Source organism: Abrus precatorius, unplaced genomic scaffold (genome assembly GCF_003935025.1).
Source record: "Abrus precatorius isolate BTA unplaced genomic scaffold, Abrus_2018 Scaffold6, whole genome shotgun sequence".
Classification (NCBI taxonomy): Eukaryota; Viridiplantae; Streptophyta; class Magnoliopsida; order Fabales; family Fabaceae; genus Abrus; species Abrus precatorius.
The window spans coordinates 882653-896799 of record NW_020874406.1 but is presented as its reverse complement, the minus strand read 5'-3'; the positions used below and the strand labels follow the sequence as shown (position 1 = coordinate 896799).

The window sequence follows — 14147 nt, the reverse complement described above, 5'->3', positions numbered from 1 at the left end:
ATTTTGTTCTTCCATTGAAATGATGGATTTTATTTCTAAAAAAATTTCTTCAATTAAGTTTTATTTTATTTTATGAAAAAATTTATACATATTGTGATTGAGCAAAATATCATTAATCCTTAAAAAAAAAGGATCGTGACATCATTGGTTCTTGTAAAATATACTCATCTACTTGAGATTAAGTCATAATTAACCTTATCCTTTAATCATGATTAGTATCACATGGGTTCTAATGGGTCACATGACTCCTTCTAGCTCACTTTCCTTTATTTACATTTGATTTTTGGACCTCTTATTGGATAATTTTAGGTAATTTCTATACTTGCTCTTTAGGCTCCATACTTATACGTCCAAAACCTTTACATATGGGCTATCCATCATAAAATTCATTTGTTTGTCCAAAATGGACCTCTATTCTAAGTGTTTTTATGAGTATTTTGGTTATTTTAGTCAAATTTTATAATTTTACTTATTTTCTATTTTTGGATCTTTCTAAACCTCTTTTAATTCATATCCAACTATTCTAAATAGTTTAAAATTATTAAATAAATTTTTTGAATTTTTATTTTCTTTTTATATTACTTAATTCTTTATTGATAAGACCCATTTTGAAAAATTTTGTTAAAAGAAATTCTAATTCTCAAGTCTCTGTGTAGTATTTACTTTTAATTAAATAATATTAACATAATTCAATAATTATTTATAATGTAACAAAAATTTTACGATGTTACATGATTTATTTGTAAAAAAAGATATGATTTTCTATTATCAAATGCAAATTTAATATCCAAATTCTAGATATGAAATTTGTAATTCAAATTCAAAATTTGCTCCTTCTTTGATTATTGCAACAACTTTTTCTTATCACGTCTTACAATAAAATTAAGAGATATATAATCAATTTAAAAATTAAAATAATAATTCTAATAAAAAATAAACTAATTTTTTTTAGATAAAATGACAGTTTATCCGCTAACTTCATATTAATTAAGATTTAATTGATGTATTTTTTTATTATTACAAAATTTGCTCATTTAAAAAGTTATAAATTTTACACCAATTAAAATTTAAACCGATGTATAAAATACATCAACGTGAAAATTATTTTTTATATTAATTATTTTTTTACACTTTTTATTAACTAATATAATAAGTCAATTATGCACTGATGACAATATCAAAAATTAGCTTGTAAGGTAATATTATTTTAACTTGAATAAACTCTTATACACAAGTTTAAGATTTATTAGACTAATTTTCGTTTTCAACTTGTGACTATCGCTGGCTTAAGAAAATCTCCAGATTATAAGATTCGAACACAGAACCTTATACTAAATAAATAAACTTCATATATGCGAAAAACAATAAAATCTTACATCATTGCCTTAATCATTTAAATTCATCTATTTTAATATTTGAAAAATAATAATGATTAAAGAAATTAAAAGTAGTTTTTATTAAATAATATATTATTTAATGTCATTAAAATAAGGTCTTCGAAAACTTTCTTACATGTAAACTTTACGTAGATATTAAATTTTGCCAAAGAATCAATAGTTGAATTGTGAATATGATAAACAATCAATTATCTACTTGTCTTGACAACAAATTGCCTTTTTGTCTTTTTATATATAAAAGTTGGTCATATAAGTCAACCAAAATAATTCCACAGCCTCTTTAGTAAACTTTTCGAATAATGTTTATAATCATTAAATTTTGTTAATTTTTAATATTTATTTTATAAATACTGATTTTACTAAGTATTAAAAAATATTAGGTCAATTTAAATTGACAATTTTATTGACATGTCATTTAAACTACAACATTAACGAGATGTCGAGAATTTAGCGACAATTTATGTAGATTGTGTAATGATACAAATTTACTTTGCCTTTAGTTACATTCCTTACTAGGTGATTTGAATTAATGTTTGCGCGAATACTCAGGTAATTTCGGGTTTGCTGGTTTTGGGGATTTAATTTATAGAGACAAATGGTTTTTGATATGTATATAAGAGTTGCAGACAATATTAAGGTTGAGTTAATTGCTTTTTATTTTGAACTATTAAATCGTTGGAAGAGTTGCAGAAATGTTGTCCACTGGAATGATTGCTTGAAGCAGTGTCTCTTCTAAAGTATGATTGAATTTTCACAGGCATGGCTCCATCGTCCACAGTGTTAGCCATTTGTAATATTGAGACTGGTTTGTGGTCCTCGTTCATGTGCTGTGGGGAGAGCAATTTTGCGTCCATTATTTGGCCAAATTGAGTGTCGCTTTGTACAACCTGTTACTTACTTTTACTCCTTCGAGTTTTTGTGATCACTTGATACTGCCTCTATCATTTGCTGCTGTAATTTCTTTTTCTGCTTTTTTTCTTTTTGACTTGTTACCAAATAAAAAAATCCCCAACTATATTTTAAACGTTTTTATCATACTTATTCTTCAAGATTGAGTTTAAATATTCAGAATAATATTTTTTATTAAAAATTACATTTATTTCATTTTTTATAATTTTTTTAACTTTTTAGTTATTTAAATTTAACTTTGAAAACTAAAATTAAAATAAAATAGTATTATCTACGATGTATAATAGGGCGTATTATTTATGCTGCGCACATGATCTATTTGGCTTGGGAAGAAGTAAACAGCGCGATATTAAGTAAATACTAATATTCTAATTAATGAAAAGGTTAAAAATAAAGAGGAAGAAAATACTCAAATGGAACGATAAACTAATAATAGCGCGATACAAAATAACTGCCCTCAAATACAAAACCTCCCCTCAAATCTCCCAAGAATGCAAGCAATGTATATAAATCAAATACAGTAATAAACTCCCATATCACATCCACAAAATAATATATAAAGGTAAATAGCAAAATAACATGGATCCGAAGACAGATCTCTAGAACAGCAAGGACAGAAGAGCACATCCGAATACTAAGCTCCCAATCATCTTCTGGAAGGACCACAACTTTTCAGCCCCACTCTGCAACGCCACAAAGTCCATTAATTGAGCAGCTAACTTTTTAAATATTTGCAACAGACGCAATCTAAGGGAGTGGTAAGATCCAGAACAAACAAAGCTACGCAATAAATGGAATGATGAAGTAGGAGAAAGCTTTAACATAAAGTTTGGGAAAGTAACACATTTACCAAATAGCAGATAGCAATGCTGTGCAGAAAAATGTTTTCCTTCTTGTACAAGTGAAAACGTATATTCGCCATAGTAATGAGGACATTTGATGGAATATTTAAGAGTAAACAACTTTAATTCTTCCAATTTCCAATTCAATTTCATGCTCAGGCGACTTTAAAGATATAATGTGAAATAACTGGTATTTGGGTATAAATGTGTTTTGCTTCAGGCATTATCCATTATTAGGAGAAAAACAAAGAAACAAAAATCATGTTTATACTAACGCCCCACGTTAAACATCCCTACGCAAAACAATGACACGCACGCTTAAAATTCTAACAACACATTCAGATCCACATTTACCTATAATAGGGATAAGATTCAGTTTGAACATGTAATGGTCTTCACATTTTTCCAACTTTTATAGTTATATTTATTACCAAAATGACATTAATTTGATTGTTGGGATTTCTGTGCATCTCAGCTACAGCACTCGCCCGCTGGTCCACCACCACCACCACCACCCAGTACAATCCTATCCTTAGTAATTAACAATTACAACTACCATTTCATTTTGAAATAAAAGGATAAGAAAAAAAATTAACATAATTTTCTTTATTTTTCAAATAAATAAAAATAAAACGTTTGATATGTAAATTTCAATAAAATGAGCCTGCTAAATTTTGAAGCACTAAAGACGAAAGTGTTCTTTCTAGGTTTGAAGTTAATTTAAGTAGAGTTTGGATATTAAAAATGAAACTCGGCATGTTGTTATTAACCAGAGGTCCCATTTAGAGTTGCTCTTTTTTAAATATCTTAACTTAAATTAATGCTTTATGATTTTTTTTATATACGAATATATATTTTGTGCTTGCAAATGCACATATTTGATAGAAAATAAACTGGAGTGAAGATGGACATGGCACGACACCCCTTATATCTGCTTCTATTTTCCTCGGTTCACTCAAAATAGGTTACGAAAACAGAGGAAGCTATGATATAGAGTGAGAGCAGAGGAGAAAGGAAAAATAATTGATTTCCATGAGAAATGGTGAGAGTATGGTATATATGCTACGTGGTAACAGTGGCACATAACAACACAGAAAGAGAGAGAGAGAGAGAGACTTACATCGTCATTGCCAGAGGGAGAGATGGTGGCGAGGCTGGGACCGGGAGCTTCGGAAGGGGAGACGGTCGGTGCGAGTGCAGGGGCTTTACTCTTGACCTTAGCAGGAGCCGGAGCGGGAGAAGTAGCGGGTGGAGACGAGAGAGGCGTCGGGGTGAGTGCGGGCGGAGGAACTGCGGGAGGAGGAGTAGCGGGAGGGGGAGTTGCAGGGGGAGGGGAAAATGGAGGAGGAGAAGCAGGAGGTGGAGTAGCCGGTGGAGGAGACGCAGGTGGCGGAGAGGCTGGGGGAGGAGACGCAGGTGGTGGGGAGTTCACTGGTGGGGGCGTGGCTGCTGGCGGTGGAGAGGATGCTGGCGGAGGCGAGGACTGAACGGGAGGAGGCGAGGACTGAGCGGGTGGGGGGGAAGACTGCTGAGCGGGTGGCGGAGAAGACTGCTGAACGGGTGGTGGAGAACCTTGAGGAGTGGGTGGAGCAGGAGTGTTATTGGGTGGAGCCGGAGAAGTGGTTGGGGAGTTTGATGGAGCTTGGCCTCCGACGCCGGCGACCACGGTGCAGATCAAACCCACTAAAAGAACCAAATGTGTGTCCATATTTTGTTTGCTCAATTAATTATTTTGTCTATCTCTATGCTTAACCTGCGCAGGTGGCAGGGCTTAGCACAAGAGGAAGCGAAAGAAGAGGGTATTGAGGTTAAGATGAGTGTGGGAGGGGACAGGTTATATAGCCAGACCCAGACTGACAATTTGGATCCAAACGCAAACACCTTTTATTCGCGTCGCTACCAAACACAACTCAAGCGTTCTGTCTCTCATCACCGATTGGGACCCATCTCTCAACATAACAATACACCCTTATCTTTCTGCCACCTCTACCTCTTTAATTCAATGCACATTATGTTCCACTACTTTGCTTACACCATCGTCAATTTAACTTTTAACATATTTTCACTGCTACCTTGTTTAAATACATTTATTTACATTTACAGATTGGACAGTGTTTTAGTATGAAAGCATTGTCAAACTATTTTTAGGATGCAATAGTCATCTGATAGTTCACATTTCTTTTCATTTTTCATCAACGGATAACGGCCCCTGATAGCTGTTAATTACATAACAGCGGAGAAAAGGTGTTTTTAGAATTTCAACTCTTTTTTTTTTTTTAAACAAGAGTACCCACCACGAATTATGATAGCTTGCCTCTAACCACCCAAATCATACTGCTAAGTGCTTACTGTTTGTTTAGCTCGACCAAGGTAATGCTTAGATGCTGCAGAACCAACCCAATCCAACTATGTACGTGGTTTGGTTTGGTGATTTAAGTTGGATTTTAAATTAAGGAACAATATATTACTCGCGCATATTTTACTTCCAAAAATCTTTATCATTTGGTTATATATATAATTTTATATTATTTTTCATAATTATGTTATAATTTTACTCCCCTAAAGATACGAGGTAAAGTGCTTGGTGCTTACGTACTTGCACGAAATGTTATTCTTAAAAGTTATTAGAATCGGTGAATTCGGTCTGCTCATAATTTAGATATTATTCACTCAACTCAATCTACCTACCTATGTGGATGTTTTTAAAAAACTTCATTGATATAATGTGGCATTATTTTCATATAAAAAATCACTATTCAATTCAGGTTTATATATGTCTAAGAAAAATATATTAAAATATAATATTTGTCTGAAAATATAGATATCAAATTAAAAGCCTTCTTACTCGGACAACTAGTTAGTGTATGCAGTCTACCAAAAATATTAATGATCATCTACTAATTGACTAGTTGATCGTGATTTATTGAACATGTTGTAAGCGTTTCCTTATTAATTGCCATATACTGAAGGAATTATTCATTAGTAATTATATATTTATATGGTATAAGAAATCATGTATAATATTAGTATATCATATTATTTTCAAACTTGTAATATTTGTATTAATATTTTTTTGTTTTGAAAAATATGTCAATAGAGACAACATTAACGACTAATCTTTTGTTATTTTTTTATGAATAAAAAAAATTATTGTTAATGCATAGATTTTATTATGTAATTATTTTAATAAATCGTTATATAATGCACATAAAACAGTTTCATTAAAATAAAATAGTAAACAATATTAAGAAAGAGTTAGTGGCGAGAGATTTTATAATTCATATAAGATTATAAATTAAATATTAAATATATTATTATATTAAAAAGTAAAATTTGAAATATTCCATCGTGTGGGCTCTCGGGAACAAAGGCCATACAAGTATTCACAAATCACAACCTGTTCCAATCTGGGTTTGTTAACACAGAATCTGCTTTAGAAAGGATATGATTAGTGTTTGGCATTTTAGCAAGCTTATCAGTTTGAAGTGCATGTACCAATTTCTTTTGAACGTGGTATCGTGCTAGGTGTATACAAAGTCCACGGAATCATCTTAGTTTTGGAGTTTAACTCCTCCATTGCACCAAAAATATAATAAAAAGAAGCCCACGGAATCATTATCCATAGAACCAAAAGTTAAAATAGATCTTTTGCGCGTGTATTAGGAGAAATTATATTTCTAAATTAATTTTGTGTATATATAAAATTAAATAAAAGAAGAGAAGCTATTGTGCTATAAGACGACTAATGTTATAAAAGAAAATAAAAAAATAATAAATATTATAAAAATAATATTTTTCTAGTGACAACCGAAGAGTGACTTATATACAAGGATATTAAACACGAGTCCTTATTAAAATTTATAAGATCTTATTTTAAGTTTTTGGCTTTGCGTAATGTTATTAATTATTACCCAAAACTCGTGAAAAGAATTATTATAAATAGACTCTTTAATTAGTGAATAATTAGTTTAAATAAAATATATTTAATTCTTTACAAATTAAATTTTAATTTTGTCTATAAAAAATATATCGAGAGAACTAATCTCACATTATTATAAATATCTTTATTCAAACATGACTGTACTCTACAAAAGATGGAATGATAAAAAAAAAAAAAAACACGATTTTTGTTATAAAAAGAAAACTTTGTGATTGGATCGTGTTTGAACATAATTTTGAATCTTAAGCAACGTTTAAGTGCAAGTGGAAACAATTTACTGTTCTGATGTGTCGGATAATAACTTACAAATTTCTATTCAAACGTTGTAAAATTTTTGTTAGGAAAATAAAATACTTTAAGTTTATTAATTATTATTTGAAAGATACTAGAAAATGCACGACTACTAATAAGTTTCACGAATTATATATATAATGAAAGAACATATCTTAAATAATTTAGAAACGATTAATATATATTCAATAACACATTTTTATTGAAAATTTAAAATATTAATAATATTGAATAGTATAATTTTTAATAAAAATTCACTATTCATTTTCTGCTGTATATAAAATAACGTTACTAGCAAAAAAAAATAAAAATGAAAATACCTTTGGGTTTTTCTTGAATGATTGTGAAGAATATTTGTGCCCAATAGAAACTTGGTAAAATTTTGAAAATACTTTGTTATAGTAGAAAAATCTATTTAATTAAGAGTGGTAATCCACCACGTATGCATGTATGTTAATATAACAAGGTTTATACTCGGCTTGGAAGCTTCGAATAAATTAACAAAGTGGTAACTGTGGGTCATGAGGCTTCATTTTGTGCTGGACCTCAAGGCATGTGTGATTTGTACGCCACGGTTGAGGGCTGTAGGGAAAAAAAAGGCAAAGCTAGAGAGGACTGGTTGGTATGGTGGATCTGGAGCTGGCCACATACTCGTGTTGGGGCCTACTGAGCTTTCTGCTACAGAGTAACACATAAGCGATATTATATATATGATAATATGTTAACAAAGATAAAAGTAAATTCATATTTATAGAATCATCAGTTGTGTGAAAAATATTGATAAACTGACAACTGATGATTATAGCTTAACATCGGTAATGAGTAACAGCCATAATCACAGCCCCATAACCCAAAATTATGGTGGGGGCTTGGGCCCTCTGCTGGCAATAAACATGATTATTTGGATTCACATGTGTTGTTTGCTTTTGATTGAATGAAAGCAGGTAACATCAATGAGAATGGTGTTAATTAATGAGGAAAAGTTATTGCCATTGGAAGACTTTGCTTAGAAAACAATCCAAATTTCATGTCAGCTTTGAAAAACATGATTAGCAGTAATTCTTGTCATGCATGGATTGTATTTATTGTCTTAATATAGACGCACTAACGCAATTTGTACTTACATGCATATCCCCAAATAAATAAATAAATAAAATGAGTTGACTACTGTTGACAGAGGTTAACCTATTGTTTCAGTAATAAGATTTCTCACCCAATTAAGCACCGTCATCACCAATTTGTTCCAACTTTGATTTCAGAAGGTTTCTTACACATGGAAGTATAACTGAGTAGCTGCCAAGTGTACACATTTGTAAGGGAGTATCTACCTCAACAACCGATTGGTACGCTTTCAAAGCGATCTGAATTTCGCATACTAGAAAGAGTCATAAACCTCAACCACCATTTCATGAGAAAATTGATAACTCTTTTTACTGCCGCTTCGTATAGGTACATGAATCAATGCGGTGATTTCAAAAACAAGTTATGCTTGTCGTTGGTTACTTATTATTGTAAATTTTTGTATCTTCTGTCCTTTTTTGAGAATATCAAATAAACAGTGCTAACCACACGCGCGTGCACATTCACCAAAAATAAAAAAGAAAAGAAAACTGAGCTTGCAGTGTCCTTTTTGTTTCTTCATTTTGATAGTGAGTAAGAAAACTTTAACAAAGGTGGGTCGGAATCAAGTGACCGAGAAAGTAAAGAGGCGTGTTGGTAGGGTTAGTTAGTTTAAAGGTCGATGCTACTTTTCAACCTCCTTTTGTTAGCTCGTATCTTTTCCTTCCTATTATTTTCACTCCGATCCGATCCTATCAATCATCCTCGTCGTTAATCAACACCTTTCAACAAATTCTTTGTTAATGGATGGATCCGAGGAGGAAAGGAGGAACTATCCACTTCCTCTTTGTTTGAAATTTTAAGTCATTTCTTTAGTAGTTTTGGAAAAATTAACATCCATCGTTGCTGTTCTTCTTCTTACTTCGTTTTTTTTGCTGGTCCTGATGCACAGGCTTTCGTTTAAACAGTAATATATATGAGCTTGTTAGTGGAATAGCTCTGATCTCTCTCTTTAAGTGTATAGGCAGGTGAGAGTGTGACACGGATAAATTATTATGTTATAATATAATATTATAATTAATAATTATAAAATAAAAAATAATTATATAAACTATTTATGATAATATTTATATTATTTTAAATTTTAAAATTAATTAGTATATATTAATATTATTATTAATAAAATATTTTATATGTTATATAAAGATATATAATATACTTTTAAATATTTATAAATTAACTTTAATAGTAAAAGGTTTAAACTCAAATATAATTTGAATTTATAAATTATAAATTTAATTTTATAAAATTTAAAAATACTTTTATTATGTTTCTGAAACCATTGTTATATATTAAATATCATAATTTAATTTTTTATTATTATATCGTATATTTATTAATTAAATATATATATAATTTAGTTTTAAAATAATTATAATTTAAATATTAAATTAATTATTTTTAATATAACAGAAAAATAAAAAATATTAAATGAAAATTTTGATTATTTTCAAAATAAATTATCTATAAAAAATAAATATAACGTATAAAAATAATTTATATGCGACTTTAAATATTATAAATATTATTATAAAAAATTTAATTATAGATTAGTAAATATATTTATATGTCACAGAAATTTGTTTATATTGTAATTAGTATATATTAATATTATAAAATTATAATTTAAATAAAAAAAATATAATAATAAAATTATATTATATTGAATAATATCAAATATAAATAGATTGAAAAATAAGATAAATAAATTTTCATATGCAAATTTTAGATACTTTATATATTTTAAAATTTTAATTAAGATTTATAGGTGACCCGTGTAACATACGGATAAATTATTATGTTATAATATAATATTATAATTAATAATTATAATATAAAAAATAATTCTATAAAATATTTATGATAATATTTAATTTATTTTAAAATTTAAATTAATTAGTATATATTAATATTATTACTAATAAAATGATTTCATATATTATATAAAGATTTATAATATACTTTTAAATATTTTTAAATTAATTTTAAAAGTAAAAAGATTAAACTTAAATAAAATTTAAATTTATAAGATTATAGATTTAATTTTATAAAGTTTAAAAATACATTTAAATTATTTTAAATTTTAAAATTAATTAGTAATATTAATATTATTACTAATAAAATGAATTCATATGTTAGATAAAGATTTATAATATATTTTTAAATATTTATAAATTAAATTTAAAAGTAAAAGGTTTCAACTCAAATATAATTTAAATTTATAAATTATAAATTTAATTCTATAAAATTTAAAAATACTGTTATAATTAATTTGTAATAATTTAACATGTATATATACATACTACAACATAAGGATTCTTAATAAAAAAATAAATTTAAATATATTTAAAATGTTTTAAGGTAAAAATTATTGAAGGAATAAAATTATATATTTTATTTTATCTTATAAAATTATATAGCACATAATTTAAGGATAAAAATAAATAATTTTTTTTGTTAAATAAGCCTATTTTGTGTTTCTGAAACTATTATTATATATCAAGTATCATAATTTAATCTCATATTATTGAATCGTATATTTATTAATTAAATATATATATAATATATTTTTAAATAATTATATTTTAAATATTAAATTAATTATTTTTCAGAAAGATAAAAAAATATTAAATAAAAATTTTGATTATTTTTAAAATAAATTATCTATAAAAAATAAAAATAACAGTTAAAAATAATTTATATGTGACTTTAAATATTATAAATATTATTATAAAAAATTTAATTATAGATTATTAAATATATTTATATGTCACAGAAATTTGTTTATATTATAATTAGTATATATTAATATTATAAAATTATAATTTAAATATAAAAAATATAATAATAAAATTATATTATATTGAATAATATCCAATATAAATAAATTGAAAAATAAGATAAATAAATTTTTATATGCAAATTTTATATACTTTATATATTTTAAAATTTGGAATTAAGATTTAAATAGAAAGTAAAAGAGAAGAATAATTTTATTGAAAACAAAAATGAATCTTTATATTAATTAAAATTACACGTGTTGATATAATATAAAATTTATGAGTCACATATAAAATATAGACAACTATTATAATAAGAAAAACTTTATAATAAAATTTAAACTATTTGAAAATTTAAAATTAATTAGTATATGTTAATATTATTATTAATAAAAATATTAGTTATTTAAAAGAAAGAAATATAATATAGAACTTTATAAAGCATTTTTCTTTTCTATTGACATTAATTAAAAAGGAAAGTTATAATTTTTATAATAAATCTAATTTATATTTTGAAAGATTTCCTTGTATACCAACTTTTTAACAATTTTTTTACTTTTTTCATATAATATTTAAATTACAAATACTAAATTAATATTAATTCTTATTATTCCATTGTTGTATGACTTTTTAAATATATAAATTAATTAATTATAATTTATTCATTTTACTATTCTTCATGAATGATCCTATATGTTAATATTAAGGTTAAAAAGAACGTACAAATATGTTAATATATATACACACTAAATAACATACAATTTTTTTATCTTTATTAAATATTTTATGTTTGTCTATATAACTCTCATTTGATTATTTATAACAGATTCAAATTTAACATAAATAACCTTTAGAATATATATATATATATATACTCATTAATTCTTATTCATTTATTCTATTATTTCTCATTAATTATATACAAATTATCAGTTTTCAAGAATAAAATTTAAAGTAAATCATTTATATTAAAATTCAAAATTGTATTTAACTGCTAATTTAATGCATTTCACTTCATTATTTCAATACAAAACATACATAATTTGTCTTAATTATTTCATGTATATATGGTCATGCTTTGAGCTTGGAGCAAATCATCTTCCATTGAAATAGAAGAGTACCCATCGAACTTAATACTTGACTTATACCTGCATCATTCATATTCATCTTATACCACAAATTGGATAGCTTATAAGTTAACAAAAACAGGAAACATCATGCAAAACATAATGATATCTCTATAAATAAAAAATAATTAAAATACTTACTTATTCTTGTACTTAATAGCCTCTTTTATGTTAAGATTGATATACAACTTTGTCTCATTATAAGCATTTGATATGCTTAAAGTTCCTGAAACAACTATGAAATATAATTTGTTAATAATAATAACTACCACACAATTAAAAAGAGTTCAATATAGATAAAGAATCATACCACCAAATGTTTTCACTTTACATAATTGAATAATCATAATAGGTAAAGCATTAGAATTTTCATTCTTTAAAAAATAATCATTTGATCATCAAACTCCTCGAATAAAGTGCAAACAATTCTCTGATTCTTACGAATAAATTCAATATAATATAATCTTAATTAGTATAAAGTAATGAAAGAGAAAAAATATTAAATAAATATTTTAGCCATTAAAATATATTATAAAATAATACTCACTCCAAGTCATTGAGAATCAAATCAATATATTTGATTTTCTTTTCACTTTTTTCTACGTCTTTTTTTTTTATTTTTTTTTTAATTTTATAATAAACTTAATTTAAAGTTCAAGATTTTTATGTAATTTTATCAGTTATTAATTTCTAATAATAAAATTTAAAATAAACATTAATATTAAGGTTCAAATCTGCCACAAAGGATGCACCTTTTGAATATATAAAGACTGCTAATTAGATATAAATACATTTAATTGATTTGAATGAAACCATTCAAGACGACCTTAAAGGTAAATATATATCAAAACTGTTAATTAAAAATAAATGAATTTAATTGATTTGAATTAAAGCATTTAAGATGACCTTAAATAGTAATTATTAATTATTATATAAAGATTATTGTATTAAAAGGTGAAGGCAAATTCTCCTCCAAAACTCATTGCAACTTTCCCTCCAATATATATAAAGATAAAGATATGGTGTCTCAGCTTGTTGAAATAATCAACAACAAAAATTGCTACTTGAAGAAGATTAGAGAGATTACTCTATTTTATTGTGAAAAGATGTAGTATAAGATCGATTAAACTAGATTAAACCGATTAATTCATCATAAATAAAATAAAAAGAAGTATAAATTAACGTGAGAAAAAATCGCTCAGATTTAATCGGTCAAAATAATAATACTTATTCTAAAAAATATAATACTATCTTTAACAGACTCTTTGTTAGAATTTTAATCCATTATGTAATTTATATTTGATATAACTATTATGAAATTACCATTTTTCTATTTGAACTTGAATATGTAGTTCTCATGATACAATACATAGTTCTCACGCAATCAAGGGTTTAGAAAGCACTAACATGTATGTATTGTTCCTTGATGGTAGACATAGCAATAATAGACTCATTTTCGCTCTTCCATGAAATCGCACCTCTAGCCAATAAGAAGATGTAGCCAAAGATCGATTTTCTTGAGTCTACACATCCAGGATAGTCTGAATCTAAGTAGCCAACCATTTTCAGGTGACTAGATCTCCTATAAGTAAGCATGTAGTCCTTGATGTCTTGTAAATACCTAAAAACTTTCTTTGCAGTCTTCTAATGGTCCATTCCAGGATTAATTTGATATCGGCCTAACATTCCAACAACAAAACTGATATCAGGCCGAGTACATGTCTGAGTATACATTAAACTCC

General features: G+C 26.5%; 1 protein-coding gene across 1 annotated transcript; it reads right to left on the bottom strand.

Annotated features, from left to right (window-relative positions):
• Positions 1–2727: 2727 nt before the first annotated feature.
• On the bottom strand, positions 2728–5041 carry LOC113869148 (classical arabinogalactan protein 9). Its single transcript, XM_027505325.1, has 2 exons — positions 4269–5041; positions 2728–2989 (listed from the first exon to the last, which is right to left on the bottom strand). The coding sequence occupies exons 1-2, from the start codon at positions 4854–4856 to the stop codon at positions 2906–2908; spliced, it is 672 nt and encodes a 223-aa protein (XP_027361126.1). The 5' UTR covers positions 4857–5041; the 3' UTR covers positions 2728–2905.
• Positions 5042–14147: the final 9106 nt, after the last annotated feature.

What these genes read in the sequence shown, in the direction of transcription:
- LOC113869148 (XM_027505325.1), bottom strand. Translation starts at nt 4,856, where the DNA reads ATGGACACACATTTGGTTCTTTTAGTGGGTTTGATCTGCACCGTGGTC. An exon ending in CTCCCTCTGGCAATGACGAT is followed by an intron (nt 2,990 to 4,268) that starts GTAAGTCTCTCT and finishes GTGGCGTTGCAG; the next exon opens with AGTGGGGCTGAAAAGTTGTG.